General features: G+C 36.9%; 1 protein-coding gene across 4 annotated transcripts in view; it reads right to left on the bottom strand.

The window, feature by feature from the left end:
• The window catches only part of TTC29 (tetratricopeptide repeat domain 29), a 271916-nt gene that overhangs the window by 181762 nt on the left and 73565 nt on the right, over window positions 1–16589 (bottom strand). For all 4 annotated transcript variants that reach the window (XM_058284999.2, XM_058284958.1, XM_058285030.1 and 1 more), the window contains one exon: window positions 15088–15173. In XM_058284999.2, coding sequence (XP_058140982.1) covers window positions 15088–15173 — 86 coding nt within the window. The remainder of the gene's footprint in view (window positions 1–15087; window positions 15174–16589) is intronic.

The following is a 16589-nucleotide window of genomic DNA, read 5'->3' as shown; positions in this document are numbered from 1 at the left end:
CAATGAAGTCTTGCAGCTTAATGTACTTAGGTATAAGGAAATTGCCCTTGACTGGAATAACTGACAAGTTTTCCCAGGGCTTTCCAGTTCCATTGTCCACAGCGGTAACTGGCTTGGTAGCATACCTTCTTTTGGCTTCCTTCCCCTGCCTGACTCTTCCTGCAGTAGGACCCTCTCCCAAATAATTTACTTCCATTCAAATCCATGTCTCATCGTCTGCTTCTGTGGAAATCCAAACCTGATATCAAGATTGCTAAATTTAATAACATAAAAATGGTCATCTATGGTGGCCTATGTTTTTACGAAAATTCAAAGAATGATTGGCAAGCTTTGCAAAAAAATATCTGGAAATACACATTTGAATGAGGGTCATTTTGTGGATTGTTTGGCTTTTTCATGATCTTATTCTCTTTGTCTGCCTAGCCTCAGGTCAACAGAGGACAATTATGGGGAAAAATGAAGATTTAATCTTAAACAAGTCCACTGTATTAGTTACTAACTAAAGTAGTATAATTTTGATAAGGACAAAAGTTGAAATTATTGTGTAAAATAGTTTCTTGCAAGTATATGGATTGAATATTATAAGTATAGTATTAATGCTCTTTTTTAACTCTAGCGTTGAGAATTGAATCAAGTCCCCCAGAAAAGGCATGTTCAGGTACCAACCCCTGGTCCCGTGGGTCTGCATCCATTCGTAAGTAGAATCTGTGAGGATGTTATTAGTTAGGATGGGCCTTAATCCAACATGGCTGAAGTTCTTATAAACAAAAGAAATTGGACACAAAAGAGAGGTCACAGGGAACAGCCAGAAGTCAGTGGGACCTGAGGAGAAGGACAAGATGCTGCCATGTGCATCACCATGTAACAGAAAACCGAAGGACCAAGGTTGGCAGGTAGCCAGCCCCTAAGCACCCCAGTTTTTGGGGAGGAAGCATTATTTTATTGACGCGTCTATTTTAGACTTCTCCTAGCCTCAAAACCATGATCCAATAAATTTCCTTTAAGTAAGCCCCGCTGCATGGTCTTTGTCTTAGCAGCTGAGAAACTAAGGCATCTCGCAGATATTTATTTTTATTGAGACCATTATACGGAATAAACTCTAAAGTCAATATAGTTGCTAATTGAAGGTGAAATAACTGCCCATAGATACATTTGAGAATATTTTGGGTAAGTTTTAACATGCTGAATTAGATTTTCTTAGTTACTCCTTTTGTGTCTTAGAGGAAAAAATACATTTTTTTGTTAGATTTCTGATGACAAAGTATGATCCACATATTTATTCCCACCTAACACAACTAATCCTCTGATCATCTCTAGGTTCTTCCAGGCGCAATGGCGGCCTCTGGATCAACGTGTGCTAACAGCTGTGCCATAGCCTCTAGGTCTGTCATACAATTAGTCTTGTGATGAACTATGCAGGTTGCTTTATTGCTCCAGAGAACATTTTCATATGCTAGGCCTTGAACTTTAAGGAGTATACATACATTATGTTCCATATGCCACTATTCTCTATAGATGATTAGAGTAGTTAATTTTCACATTCTCAAAGTTCATCCTCTTTAGGTTGAACCAAACACAAACAGTCATCCCTCTCTTCATTTTCTCTCAAAAATCAATGTTAGAAATGTTTGCACTATTTCTTAAAATGTGGTTGAATGAAGACAAAAGTTTCACTAGTTTTGTAAAGAGCTACTGTAGTTGCACTTTCCTTTTTTAATGAATATGTAAAGCAATATTATCTCATCTAGATTCCACAGCCACCCCAATCAGAAAGATATGGTAAAAGTGGTATTCTGGATCTCAAGTGAATCTAAAAAAAACCTTTCACATTTAAAAAATTCAATAAATTTGATTAGTAGAAAAGTAATATTTATACTAATGTAAGGCCATGAACTTTCTTTCCTGTCATAAAACATGTCCCATTTCCATACATGTCTATGAAGTATAAATTTTTGTCACAGGGCTTCCTGTTTTAAAAAATACAGATTTCCATTTTTTCAAGAACCATTAGAGAAATTTTAAATAATAAAGAGAAAAAATGTTTAAAGGTAGTTTATCTTTCCACTAATGAGGAGATAAAAACCATTAAATTTAGTAAAATTATATTCTACAGTCTTTTCTACAGAAATTTATATTAAATTATTACTGTAAAGTTACTTGTTTTCACATACTAGAAAGGTCATGACTTTAAACACAGAGACAACTATAGCAAAATTTTTGGTAAAACATTTTACTTTTTCATTATTCCTAAATTATTAAAACAAAATTTTAAAGAACTACTTAAAATGCTATTTTCCAAGTAAGGCTAATTGTTCAAAGTATTGCTTAATTTGGGGTAATATAATTTCTGTGTAGTTTATAAATCCGTTTTTTTTCTATTAGGAAGCTAATATTTTTTATAACTGTTTTTGTTTGTTTGTTTTACAATCATACTACCTTTCTGTGGCTTCTCAGTTAATGGATATTTTAAACATTTCTCTAAATTGGGAAGCTTCTGAACGGAAAGGAAGTGCTATTTGTGTACCGGGTGGGAGCATGTGTTGGTGGTGGGGAGAGCACAATGCTAAACAGAAAAAGGTCTGAGTGGCAACAATTGGGGGAAATGGGATCTGTAACAGCTGCTCCTTTTAGATTCCCCAAGAAAAGAGACTGCCTGAGGTGAGCCACAGGACAAAAGGATAAAGCGGATGAAAACTCTGATGTAAAGCAGGAAAATGAGTGCAGAGACCCCTGAGCTTACACCTGAATCGTCTCAAGCTGCGTGGCGAGACCTCTTTAGCATGCTTCAGAAGCTGGTGATGAACTACACACTACCAGCAGGCAAACTGGCTGAAGGGATCATCTGCATGCTGTGTATAATGATAACCAGCGCTCCTCTGGGAGAGGACGCCACGATTTCATCTCTGCCAGCATCTGAGCTCCCCTCGGACTCTGAGGCCATTAAACCAAGAACAGAAGGGTAAATTTTAAGTAATGATTTCTAATTGGAGAGTAAAGACAACTTCTGTTGAATGGGTAGTGAACAGCTCTAATCTTTAAATAAATAAATGACGCAAATGCCCTTTTTTCCCCCCATAAATGGCTTTTTTTTTCCCAGAAGAAAAAATTATTAGTACATTAATAATAAAATCTCAGGACATTTTCCATAAATTGTTGGTTCACCATATTTTCTTTATAAGAAATGTGCCAATTACAAATATAAATTCAAACACTACAAAGTTTATTTTTTAAATATTTTGACAATGCTTTTTTTAATTTTTTATTTATTTTTTTATTTTTTATTTTTATTGACTTTGTAATAATATTACATTAAAAATATATATGTGAGGTCCCATTCAACCCCACCCCCCCACCCCACCTCTCCCCTCCCCCAGCAACACTCATTCCCATCATCATGACACATCCATTGGATTTGGTAAGTACATCTTTGGGCACCTCTGCACCTCATAGTCAATGGTCCACATCATGGCCCATACTCTCCTCCATTCCATCCATTGGGCCCTGTGAGGATTTACAATGTCCGGTGATTGCCTCTGAAGCACCATCCAGGGCAGCTCCATGTCCCAAAGACGCCTCCACCTCTCATCTCTTCCTGCCTTTCCCCATACCCATCAGCCACCATGTCCACTTTTCCCAATCCAATGCCACCTCTTCTATGTGGACATTGGATTGGTTGTGTCCATTGCACCTCTATGTCAAGAGGAGGCTCAGATTCCACATGGATCCTGGATGCAATCCTCCCACTTTCAGTTGTAATCACTCTAGGCTCCATGGTGTGGTGGTTGTCCTTCTTCAACTCCATCTTAGCTGAGTGTGGTAAGTCCAATAAATCAGATTGTAGGTGCTGGAGTCTGTTGAGGCTCAGGACCTGGCTATCACATTGTCAGTCCAGAGATTCAAATCCCCTAAATATATCTTAAACCCCAACATTAACTGCACCTCCAGCACATTAGCGTGAAAGTCTTATGAAGGAAGATCCCATCTGAGTCCAGATTCATCACACATAAACACCATTTCCAAAGAGGGGCCATCTGACCTGGTAGTTAACCCCATCGGCCATGACCATAACTCTTTTTTTTTTAAGATTTTATTTTTTTATTTATTTTTCTCCCCTTGTCCCCTCCCCTCCCCCCCGCAGCTGTCTGCTCTCTGTGTCCATTCCCTGTGTGCTCTTCTGTGACTGCTTCTATCCTTATCAGCGGCACCGGGAACCTGTGTTTCTTTTTGTTGCGTCATCTTGCTGCGTCAACTCTCCGTGTGTGCAGGGCCATTCTTGGGCAGGCTGCACTTTCTTTTGCCATGGGCAGCTCTCCTTACGGGGCGCACTCCTTGTACGAGGGGCTCCCCTACGCAGGGACACCCCTGCGTGGCAGGGCACTCCTTGCGCGCATCAGCATTGCACGTGGGCCAGCTCCACATGGGTCAAGGAGGCCTGGGGTTTGAACCGTGGACCTCCCATGTGGTAGGTGGATGCCCTATCCATTGGGCCAAGTCCACTTCCCTACATAGTTTAAATATGATAAATTTAGCAAGTTAAGAAAATACTATATATAAAGCAGGCACTTTGAATAGGCACTAAATGCTACCTTTTATAGTATCATTGCTGTCATTATACAATGCTAATATATCACAATACGTAGTAATAATAATATCATATTTCAAAATTGTTTATAGTTTAAAGAATAAACATACTTTTAAAATTTTTGATCTTCACAAAGACACACAGTGAACCTGGCATTATCATTTTTATTTTATAAATGAAACTGAGATTCCAAGAGGTTAAGTGACTAACCTAAAAAGTCACACAGCTACTATATGAAAGACAGGACTTCTCTAGCCCCAGGTCTCTGTGTGCTCTTTCCTATACCATAGCTGTCACTGCTATAGATTCTACATCAAATCCTAGATCAGCCCCACACTTACTGGGTTTTATTATGTGATGATGATTATAACTTTTATTTCTTTTTTTGATCGTTTCAAATATTTGACCAATTAACAAGTAGAGAGCTGATGCTAGGGGTCACTTGGAGTATATTATAGAAAGATCCTCTTTATATGTGTCTAAATAAACTCCTACTTCGTAACACTTTTGAATATGTTGACTTTCACCTTTTCTTCTGTGCTACCTAATGGTTGGGAATACCGTGGGCCCAGCGTATTCTATTATGTATGCTAGTGGTAATATAATATTTATGGTTTTCTGTATGTTAGATCTTACATATAAAACTTTATACACATTTTCTCACTCAATTCTCATGGGACTGTACTGAGTTAGTAAATATTAGTCCCATTTTACAGATGAAGAAACTAAGACCCAGAAAGTCACTTGCCTAAGCTCACACAGTGAGGATGGGACAGGGCTGGGATTTGATCCTAGATCAGTGAGATTTTTAAAGTCCATCCTGTAACAACTCTGTTGCCCTCTTACCTCAAAGAGTTGATACTTGCACTCACTAAAAAGTATGTTGAGAGTTTATTTGAAAATGCTAGTATTTATTACCTTTACTTCACACAAACACCTAAGAATCCAAGATTTAGAAGCAGAGGTGAGCATTTGTTTCCATTCCAGGTAACTCTAACCAAATATTGTGATACTATATTAAACTGGCTCCTATATCAAACTTGTCTTCTCCTGGTCATTTAAACTCAGCCAAAAGATGATAGAAAAGGGTAACAAGGCAGACACGGAGATGTCACTGCTCTCATAGAAAAACTGATTCACACTGCATACATTAGTAAGTGTAGTTTATCAAAGATTTATCATATCATCATTTACTGCAAACATACAGAACTTTCTGGTGACATACTTGAAATAATGTATAAAGGACTTAACTAAAAATGGAGCCTCAGATACCCTCTCTCCATCCCTTCTTTGCTTTAGCTTCTTTACTTTCATTTCCCCCTCTTCCCTATTGTTTTTTTCTTTATATTTTTTCCTTCCCCTGTCACATAGTTTCAAGAATCTGTCACATACAGTGTAAGAGAGACAAAAAATGATTAATGCAAGAGTATTGTGTCTCTTTCCTTTCCTGACCTACTAATTCTGGCATTGCCTACTTTGGCATTTCTTCCTTCCTCCCCCAACCCAGCCCCACACTTATTGAGCTTTATTATGCAGGTGACAGTCATAACTTTTATTTTTACTGGGGGGGGGGGGGCGGGAATAGGGATGTCAGAAGCAGAGATGAAGCTTTCATACTGAAAAAAGCCAAGATATACTGACCAGAGAGAGAAAAGGAGGCAGAAAAAGAGCGGGAAGGGGGAGCAGTGATGAGCGAAAGGAACTTGTGCATATAAGGAGTGACTTGAATATCCAGTGACAGGAGGATTGAAAAGTCAAAGAAATGGAAGGGAAGAAGATTTAAAGAAATGGTTCTGTGGGTTAAGAACTTTCTCTCTTTTACTGTTCTTTGATGACAAGTACAAATTGAAATTGCTGTATTATATTAGTTTATTAGTTAGGGGTTTTTTTCCCCCCTTTTTAGTATGTCATCATTCTGAGACTGAGCCATAGGAAACTTTGGGTTATATAATGGTTTCAGTAGTAGATGCAAGAGTATCTTTACTTCTAACAGTGACCAAAAGGGAAATTTGTTTTATGTATATTACTATGAAATCTGTTAAGGTATCTGCAAGGTCAGATGGATTAGCTTCTGATTTAAGAGCCCAATGCTATCAAGGATGGGGGGATGTTTAAGGGTGAAGGGAACAAAGTAAATAGAAAAAGGAAATACATAGGAAGAACTGTTAAGAATCATCTCCCCCAAAACTTTCTGTCAGCTAAATATTACAACTTAGATAAATTATTGTTAGAGATAACTTCTGATATATTATGGCTTTATCTTTGCTTGCATCTATTCAGTTGAAAAGTTAAATAAAAATACCATTACAATTATTTGGTGAAAATCTACAAATGTATCATTTTAAAAATATGATAAATATCCTTCATTGAAATAGATATTTATTAGCAAAACATGAGTTGCTGGAATATTAATGTAACTAGTTTTTTTTCTGATGCTTATTTATTTGCATTTTTCTATGGGATGCTCCTGGTGGACTAGAGATGCTTCCAGTATTGGAAGCATTCTATGCTATTAAAAATATGCCGGTGCATAAACACACATAGAGATACTTTTTGTACATGGAATAATTAATAGTGCATGGATGAACCCTGTACCACAAATGCCAAATGGAATATCAATCTGATTAATTTTGCTTTCATGGTATAATTTCTGATATGATGCATTATTGCTAAATAATAGGAAAGAAATAAAATTCACTGACTGTACTGAAGACTGAATAAATTTGTATTCCTAAAGTTACTGAATGGAATGGAGTATTTAGGGAGGAAGAAAACTCATACATAAAGAAATCAAAGTGCTGAGATAAGCCCTTCCTTTTTCTTAAAATAACATTATGATTGCAGTATAAAATTATGGAAGCTGGTCCACGTTAACACAAAACCTTAAATGTGATGGGTAATAAAATATTTTCATCTTTCAAATCTTAGAACTACATAAGACACATTTACCTTCTCAAACTTAGAATTTACTCTACTTGTAACATTTACAGGTTGAAATTGATGATGGTCAAAGGGGATTACTATTTCTTTTCTCGGAACCTGATACGTGAAGGTAGCACCCTCTGTAAATGTCAGGGTCTCAACGACCTCCTGCACAGGCTCATTAGTGTAACGACCCTTTCTCTGCACCACACTTCCTTTCCTCAGTTATATCCATTATTTGTTTTTAACTTAGCTTTATTCTGTCATTCCATAAATAACCCTTTATCAGCAAGGGAAGTATAACCAAACATTCATTCTCATGTTAGTCAACATATTCTTCTATTCCATGTAGTAATTACTTATTAACAAATTAATTAAAGCCTCTATTTATTTTTTAATATATATATTGAAAGATACATAGATCACACAAAATGTTACATTAAAAAACATAGGAGATTCCCATATGCCCCACTCCCCACACCTCCCACTTTCCCACATCAACAACTTCTTTCATTTGTGTGGTACATTCATTGCATTTGATGAATGTATTTTGGAGCTTAAAGCCTTTAAATTAAGATACATTTGCAAAATGTTTCTGTCTGATCAATACTGACTATTAATTAAGAATATTTGCTTTGTGGCATTTATCTAAGCCATGTTTCTTTGCAGAAATAGTGTAGAAATCTACACAAACAACCTGACTGGAGGGGAGAAACTTATGAGAAGTGGAGGTTGAATCGCGAGCCAAGATACTAAAAATTTGAAAATCCTCCAGATTATAAAATGAAAAATACAGTGTATGCAATTAATGACCAGAATTAGAGGCAGACTGGATGTGAGATGTAAAGGGAAGTGCACATCTGACCATAGGTCTTGTCCTGGCCCTAACACGACAGAGCTCATGACTTCTGGGCATTCTTCATCCTCTCCACAGCCTCTTTGTGACAGAAACACCAGAAATGCCTTAAAACAGATGGCAATAATGTGATATTGTAATACTGTGCATGGTGGGAAAGTAGGATAAAAAAGAGGATTTCAAAACAAAGTTTCTTTTTTATATATTGAGTTTTTACTTTGTGATTAGATAACTGGTCAGATATCTAACTAACCATTTGGGGAATTGATCCTACTTACTAACTGATAAGTTTTTATTATTATTTCTTATAATACATTTACTAAATAAGGAGCAATTAGTCCTGTTATGGATTTCTAGTTAATACCTTGTAGATCAGAAGTAATGTGGTCAGACTGAGAAAACTGCAGATGGAAAGACACGTTGGTAATTGGCAAACAGAAAACTTGTATAGCATGACTATCTTCACCATGTGTAGAAAAAAAAAGTGTAGGGCATTCAAGTGAAAGTCTGAAGACTATTCTTTTCTCTCTGAAAGGAAGCAGGAAAACATGACTAACAAGGTACCAGGGAGAATGAAACGACATTGCCTTCCAATCTGAAATCAAAGCAAGAAGTCAGGTTTTACAAGACTCTATTTCAGGACAACAGCAAAAACACCTTGCCCTTTGAAATAAGCTGAGCTGGAAGATCTCCATCCCCTGAATTACATAAATCGGTCTGTTCTGCACCAACAACACCCCAGTCCCACTTCCCTTTCCTGGGATTCATTGCTCTCTTTCCTGGCTCCTGTTTCACAGCTTGGCTCTGATGCTGATGCCTTCTCTATTTTGCTTTGGCGTCTCCAGCTCAGACCTGACACCTTATCCTTCATTTGCCCTGTGGCTCTGCCCCATAGGTCTGGCCCAAATCTTTTGCTTGGTTACTGCTTCTCTGGTGCTGACCCTGCAAGTCCTTAGCTCTGGGTGAGTTGGGCTCCAAAGAAGCTGGCAAGAGCTGGCAAGAGATGGGCTCTGAGGACAGCCCTTGCTTCCTCTCAACAACAAAGGCTGCTCCTAACTAGTAGCAGTGAGCCTGAGAGCTGAAACACGGCCCTGCCTGGGCTCCCAAAGCCCCCACCCTGGCTAGAAATTAAATGACAAGAATTAATCACTCCTAACCCTAACCCTGGCTCTAATTCAGGTACATGCCGGAGAGATGGGACTAGAGTTCCTACTGGAAACATCCTGTTTCACAACCAGTCATCTAGGGACCATTTTGATGCCTGAGCCTTCCTAACTTCCCGTATCTATATCTGAGTTCTTCCTAACTGTTGAAATCGTCTGTACTTCTCTGTCTTCACAACTACTGCACAAATCCAGGGACTTGGATTAATGCAAAAATAATAAACCTTAGTAACTATTGAAGACTTGCTAAGTACCAGGCAGGCACTCTTTTCAAACTTTACACAAATTATCTCTTCTAATCATCCTATGCCTTAGTTTCCTGGGGCTGCTGTAGCAAAGTATCACAAACTGCATGGCTTGAGACAACAGAAATTTATTCCCTCACAGTTCTGGAAGCCAGAGATAAAGGTGCTGGCAGAGCTGCACATCCTCTAAAGGCTCTAGGGGAGATTCTTCCTTCCCTTTCCCGCCGGCCACCAGCATGCCTTGGCCTGTGGCTGCGTCGCTCCACTCTCAGCCTCGGTCTTCACATGGCCCCCCTTGGTGCTTCTATTTTCTCATCTTCTGAGGGCATCGAAACTCACCGCCTTTTTCTTATAAGGACACTTGTCACCAGATTTAGGGTCCACTCAAATAATCCAGAATGAGTTCCTCATCTCAAGGAGCTCTTAATTACATCTGCTAAAACCCTTTTTCTAAATAAGGTAATAATCACACATTTCAGGGATTAGGATCTGGTCATACCTTTTATTTGTCACCATTCAACCCCCTACACTCTACAGAGTAGTAGGCTTAGTTGTTAGTCCCACTGGCTACATGAAGCAATTGAGGCTTATAGAGCTTAAGGGACCAAGGTCACAGTTACTAAATTTTGGATATAAGACTTAAATCTGGTTTATGACATCCTTTCTTCCAGAAAACCAATTTCAGTACTTTTCTGAAAGGAGTAAAACAGTTTCAAGAAATTTGTCACTTGGATGCCAAATATTTTGTCTTCAACCTGTCCATTACTAGACACATTCTACACCACTAGAGTTATCTTCCAAAGCTGCAGGTCAGATCCAGTGGCTGGCATTGCACCTGTCCTAAAGAGGGTACCCAACACTTGTGAATAAACTAAAGAGGTCCTGCCACCAACCTCATCAAAAGGCATCAAAAATTCCCCATTTCCTAAAAAACGAGCATCACTCTTCTCAACACAGCCTTGAAGACCCACAAAACCTTCTGAAGACAATTTAAAAAAATAATCTTGGAATAAGGATGGCCAGTCTAAGAGTGACCAGGAGTCATATGAGAACAGATTGATACATTTTTCCAAATACACATGTAAAAGTTTGGCATGAAAAAACTTAAAGTCAAAAAACAATGGCCTGGAAAAATATTCACAAACATATTACACATATGTCTAATTTCTTAATGACATAAAAGGCTCCTGGGGAAGCAGGCACCTTTATTTTTTGTTGTGGGAAGGTAAACTGTGAAGCTTTTTTGAAGGGAAGCTTAGAAATAAAAATGAAAATGTAAATTTACCTCCTCCCTGACCCAGCACTTCTACCTCTAGGAATTTATTTTATAGATACTTTGTCACACTTGCACAAAGATATTCAATGCTACATCCTTTAAATAAAACATGATTAGAAACAACCTAAATTCTCACCAATAGAGGATTGTTACACTAATCATGGTATAGTCATATAGTGGGATACCATGCAATCCTTTTGAAATGAGGCAAGTCTTTATGCATTAGTATAGAAAAGGTTCCAAGATAGAGAGCGAAAAATGTAAGGTGCAGAACAGAGTGTTATTAATCACTACCATTCTCTAAAAAAAAAAAAAAAGGACACACACACACACATATACATGAGAGAGAGAGAGGATATTTGCAGAAAAATATATCAGAAATTTTTACCTGTATTTGCCCTTGGGGAAAGAACCTGTGAGACTTGGGACAGGGTGGAAGGAAGATTTATTATTATTATTTTTCTTTACTAGAGTAATGGTGCATTTACAGAAAATCATGCAAAAATACAGGATTCCTATATACCACCCATTTGTTAACACTGTGAATTGGTGTGGAACATTTGTTACAATTGATGATAGAATATTTTTATAATTGTATTATTAACTACAGTCCACGGTTTAACTTAGCTTTCAGTGTTTGTGCAGTGTAGGACCATGGATTTTTTTTTTTTTTTTTGCTGTGAATTCTTCCATGTCTGTATTTTTTAATTTTTTAAATTTATTTCCCCTGCCCCTTGCAGCTTGCTTGGTGTCTGCTCTCTGTGTCTGTTCGCTGCACGCTCTTCTGTGTTTTCACTTGTCTTCCTTTTTGTTGTGTCACCTTGCTGAGTTGGTTCTCCATGGCACTTGTAGGCCACGGCACTCTGCGGTGCAGTCCACGGATTTTTTAAAAAAAATTTATTCTCTTACCATATACACATTTTAACATATTCAGATATATATTTCAGATATATATTTAACTTCACAAATTGTATTACCATCACCGCCATCATTATCAAAACATGTCCATTATTCCAAATAGGAACCCTGTATATTTTAAGCCTTACCTTACCTTTCCCTATCCCTGCCCTGTCCCTAGTAGCCTATATTATATATGCAGACTCTATGAGTTGCTTTTTCTGTTTCAAAGCAGAGAGATCATATAACATTTGTCCTTTTGTCTGACTTATTTCACTCAGCATGATATTCTCAAGGTTCATCCATGTTGTCGCATTTTTCAGGACTTCATCCTTTTCAATACTGAAAAGTATTCCATTGTATGTATGTACCACATCTTGTTTATCAATTTATTGGTTGATGGACACCTGGGTTGCTTCCATTTCTTGGCAATTGAGAATGTCACTATGAATATTAGTGTGGAAATAGGAAATATCCCTTAGAATCCCTGCCTTCAATTCTCTGGGGCATAAACCTAGTCATGGGATGGCCGGGTCATATGGTAGTTCTATACATAGCTTTCTGAGGAACTGTCGAACTGTCTTCTACAGTGGCTGCACCATTTTACACTATCACCAGCAATCAATTAGTACTCCTATTTCTCTGCATTTTGTACCACACTTGTTATTTTCCATTTTTAAAAATAGCAACCATTCTAATGGGACTGAAATGATATCTCATTGTGGTTTTGAGTTACATTTCTCTGATGGCTAATGATGCTGAGCTTTACATGTGCTTCTCATGTGCTTTCTGGCCATACGTTGCATACCAGAGATAAATCCAATTGATCATGGTGGTGTAATTCATTTAATATGTCCATTTCTTTGAAGAGATGTCTATTAAAGTCTTTCACCCATTTTTAAATTGAGTTGTTTGTATTTTGCTGCTAACTTGAAGAATTTCTTCATATATCCTAGATATTAAACTTTTATCAGAAATGTAGTTTCCAAATATTTTTTTCCATTTTGTAGGTTGTCATTTTACTTTTATGATAATGTCCTTTGAGACATAAACTTTTTTTATTTTAATGAGGTCCCATTTATCTGTTTATTTTTTTTCTTTACTTGCTTGTACTTTGGGTGTTAATTCTAAGAAACTACTGCATAACACAAGGTCCTGAAGATGTTTATCTATGCTTTCTTCTATGAATTTGATAGTTCTGGCTCTTGTATTTAAGTCTTTGATACATTTTGAGTTTATTTTTGCATGAGGCGTGAGCTAGGGGTCCTCCTTTATTTTTACAAATGAGATCCAGTTTTCCCAGCACCATTTGTTGAAGACACTGTTCCTTCCCAATTAAGTGGACTTTGCCCGCTTGTTAAGATCCAACTTCATTCTTCTTTTTCAAGATGGCATTAGTTATTTGGGGTCCCTAACCCTTCCATATAAATTTGATTATTTGCTTTTACATTTCTGCAAAGAAAGGTGTTGGCATTTTGATGGAATTGCATTGAATATATACATTGCTCTGTGTAGGATTGACATCTTAATGATATTAATCTTCCGATTCATGAACATGGAGTGTCCCTCCATTTATTTAGTCGTCTTTGATTTATTTCTTCCTTTCCAAAGTGGATGCCTTTATTTCCCTTTCTTGCCTACTTGCTCTGGCAAGAACTTCCAGTACAATGTTGAATAACAGTGCTCACAGTAGACATCCTTGCCTTGTTCCGGATCTTAGAGTGAAAGCTTTCAGTCTTTCACCATTAAGTAGGATGTTAGTTGTGGGTTTTTCATATATGCCCTTTATCATGTTGAAGAAATTTCCTTGTATTGCTCTGCTGTTAGGTGCATATATATTTATAACTGTTATATCTTTTTATTGACTTGCCCCCTTTATCAGTATTTAATGACTGTCTTTGTTCATCGTAACTGTTTTTTTACTTAAAGTATATTTTATATGATATTAGTATAGCTGCCCAAGCTCCCTTTTGGTTATTATTGCATGGTATAATTTTTCCAACATTTCATTTTCAATCTACTTCCATCTCTGCATTTAAGGTGAATTTCTTGAAGACAGCCTATAGTTGGGTCATGCTTTTTTACCCATTCTTTGAGTCTTCCCTTTTGCCTGGAGAACTTAATCCATTTACATTTAAAGTCACTACTGATAATATAGGACTCTCTTCTAAGAGCTTGCTATTTAGTTTTTTAAGTCTTACACTGTTTTGCTTTGTAATTCTTCCATTAAAGTCTACTTTTATTTATTTTATTTTTTGTGTGTATTTACCACATTGAGTGCCTTCTCTTTTTCTATCTAGATATATGTTTCATGTATTTTCCTTGTGGTTACCATGGAGTCTAAATTTAGCACACTAAGTATATAACAATCATATTTGATTTGATACCAACTTAACTTCAATTGATAGTCATATACTCTTCCTTTATCCCTTTGTCCTTCCACCTCTTTTTTCCTATTTGTTACCACTTATATCTTTGTACATTGTATGTCCAAAACTTTAGATTTCATTATTTTTTATGCAATTGCATTTTAGTACCTATAGGAAGTAAGAAGTGGAATTACATACCAAGCAATGCACTCTAATAATATTGGCATTTAAAAGACCTTTATGGCAGGTCTTTAATTTTCCATGCTGCTTCGAACCACTGTCTAGTGTCCTTTCCTTTCAGTCTGAAGAACTACTGTTAGCGTTGCTTTAGTAGTGATGAACTCCTTCAGCTTTTGTTTATCTGGGAATATCTTAATTACTCCGTCGTTTTTGAAAGAAAAGCTCACCAGACATTCATGATTTGATCATGAAGCAGGCTCCTTCTCAGATTGGGACAAATAACTCCCTCCACCCCTGTGCCCTTCTCATTCTACCACACATTAAAGATCTATGTCAATGTAACCCATTCTGTTGTTTAATAACCACATTAGGAAGATGGGAAATTTTTCCTTTTCTAAGTCAATTTTCCTGAATCATATTTCATAATTACTGCAAAACCAAATATTTCTGTGCTCCTGGCATTTTGCTATTCTGCTTTAGTCTCTGTAAATAGGCTCACAGACATCTAGCCCACACCATTCCTGATTGCCTTTTAATAAAATAAAATAATAAAATAAAAACAAAAGATAGCAACAATTAAAAGTTAACTTAACTTACTGTTAATGCTTTTTCATACTCTCCTGCAGCCAAGTGTGCTAAGCCCAAGTAATAGGATGCTTCTCCTTCCATCTTTTTGTCACTTCCTAAAGTGAAGATACAGAAAAATTATGATAGCATTAAAGATATTGAATTATTACAACAAATGGAATCCTTTCTTCTTAATACAGAAGAACCTTATTAAGTAGTGTACAGATTTAGCAATAATCCCTGAAATCTAACTGGAAAAAAGGCTGATTTAAATACAATTTACCTGGATCAGAGATGTTAGAGTGAGTTGCACTAACAATAAAATTAGGAGATGCTTCTCTCTACAAACATGAATATTATCATTATTGACATATATGATATAATTGTATATGTTATAATTTCTCTGCTAGTTCACTATGTAAAGACCTAAAGCAATCTAGCTTAGCTGCTATGGCATACATGTAACAACTGGTAAAGATTAGCAACCTTATAATGGTGCACATACAAACACACACACATACCCACAAACACTAAAATTCAGCTAAGTATGCAATGGGGCAGATAATTAGCAAATTAAAGAATTATTGATTTAATTATGTTCAATTTGAAATAGCAGTTAAATTCGCTGAGTTTGATGTACAGAGCTTGGCTTCTCAGTACTAAATTTTGTGCATGTTTTGAAATCCATACACATTTTTGTTAATGATTGGTAATGCTTTTCATCATCTTTTGGCAAAGAATGTGTTTTATCCCAGGAATTATCCTTTCCAAAAGCAAAATGTCTAAAGGTGTTACATGTAGTTGAACAAGACATATGTACATCATACCATTAATAAATACATAAATTATTCATAAGAACCACTAAAGTTTTTTATTTTTAAAGGAACACTATCCCTTTTCAATTTTTGGAAGTCACTGGCTTCCAATGCATCCTAAATCTTGGATAATGCAAATGTTGACAGACCCACCCTTGTTTTTGCTCTGTGGACAGTAAATATCCTTAAGATTTCTGAACCCTGTGTTGCAACAATGATGAATTTCAGCAGGAGTCGGCAATTCTCCACCCTGCATTCACTCTCATCACTCAGTGAATTACCGCTAGTGAAGCAGTGGCCCAATTGGAAGACTGAAAAATAAACTGGATGGCAAATGCCAGTGACAGCAATATTTTTTCTTCAGTAGCTATTTTACCAATTGCAGAAAATTATACCCTCAAGATCTCACTTCAGTAGAGTTGATGGTGCCAGTGATCCAGTCTGGGGGATTTTAACTCTTACCAATCAACTGGGTCCTAGCTTTTTCTCTGCTATAGATTTACATTTGCTGGAGATAGGGGCTAGGAACGGAAAGACGGGGTCCAAGAAAGATTTGAAAGGAAAATTGCCTCTTGGATGATTAAAAGTTGATGATATGCGGGGTTTTAAACTTTGTACTTGCTTTGTTAAATGATATAACTGTGTTAAAGCACCTTAGTTGGAGAAGGGTAACTAACAACTGTATATGAAGGGCATCTAAGGAAAGAGAAGGAGAGA

Source organism: Dasypus novemcinctus, chromosome 1 (genome assembly GCF_030445035.2).
Source record: "Dasypus novemcinctus isolate mDasNov1 chromosome 1, mDasNov1.1.hap2, whole genome shotgun sequence".
NCBI classification, from domain to species: domain Eukaryota; kingdom Metazoa; phylum Chordata; class Mammalia; order Cingulata; family Dasypodidae; genus Dasypus; species Dasypus novemcinctus.
Note: the sequence above shows the minus strand (reverse complement) of the source record. Positions and strands in the feature narration are given on the sequence as shown.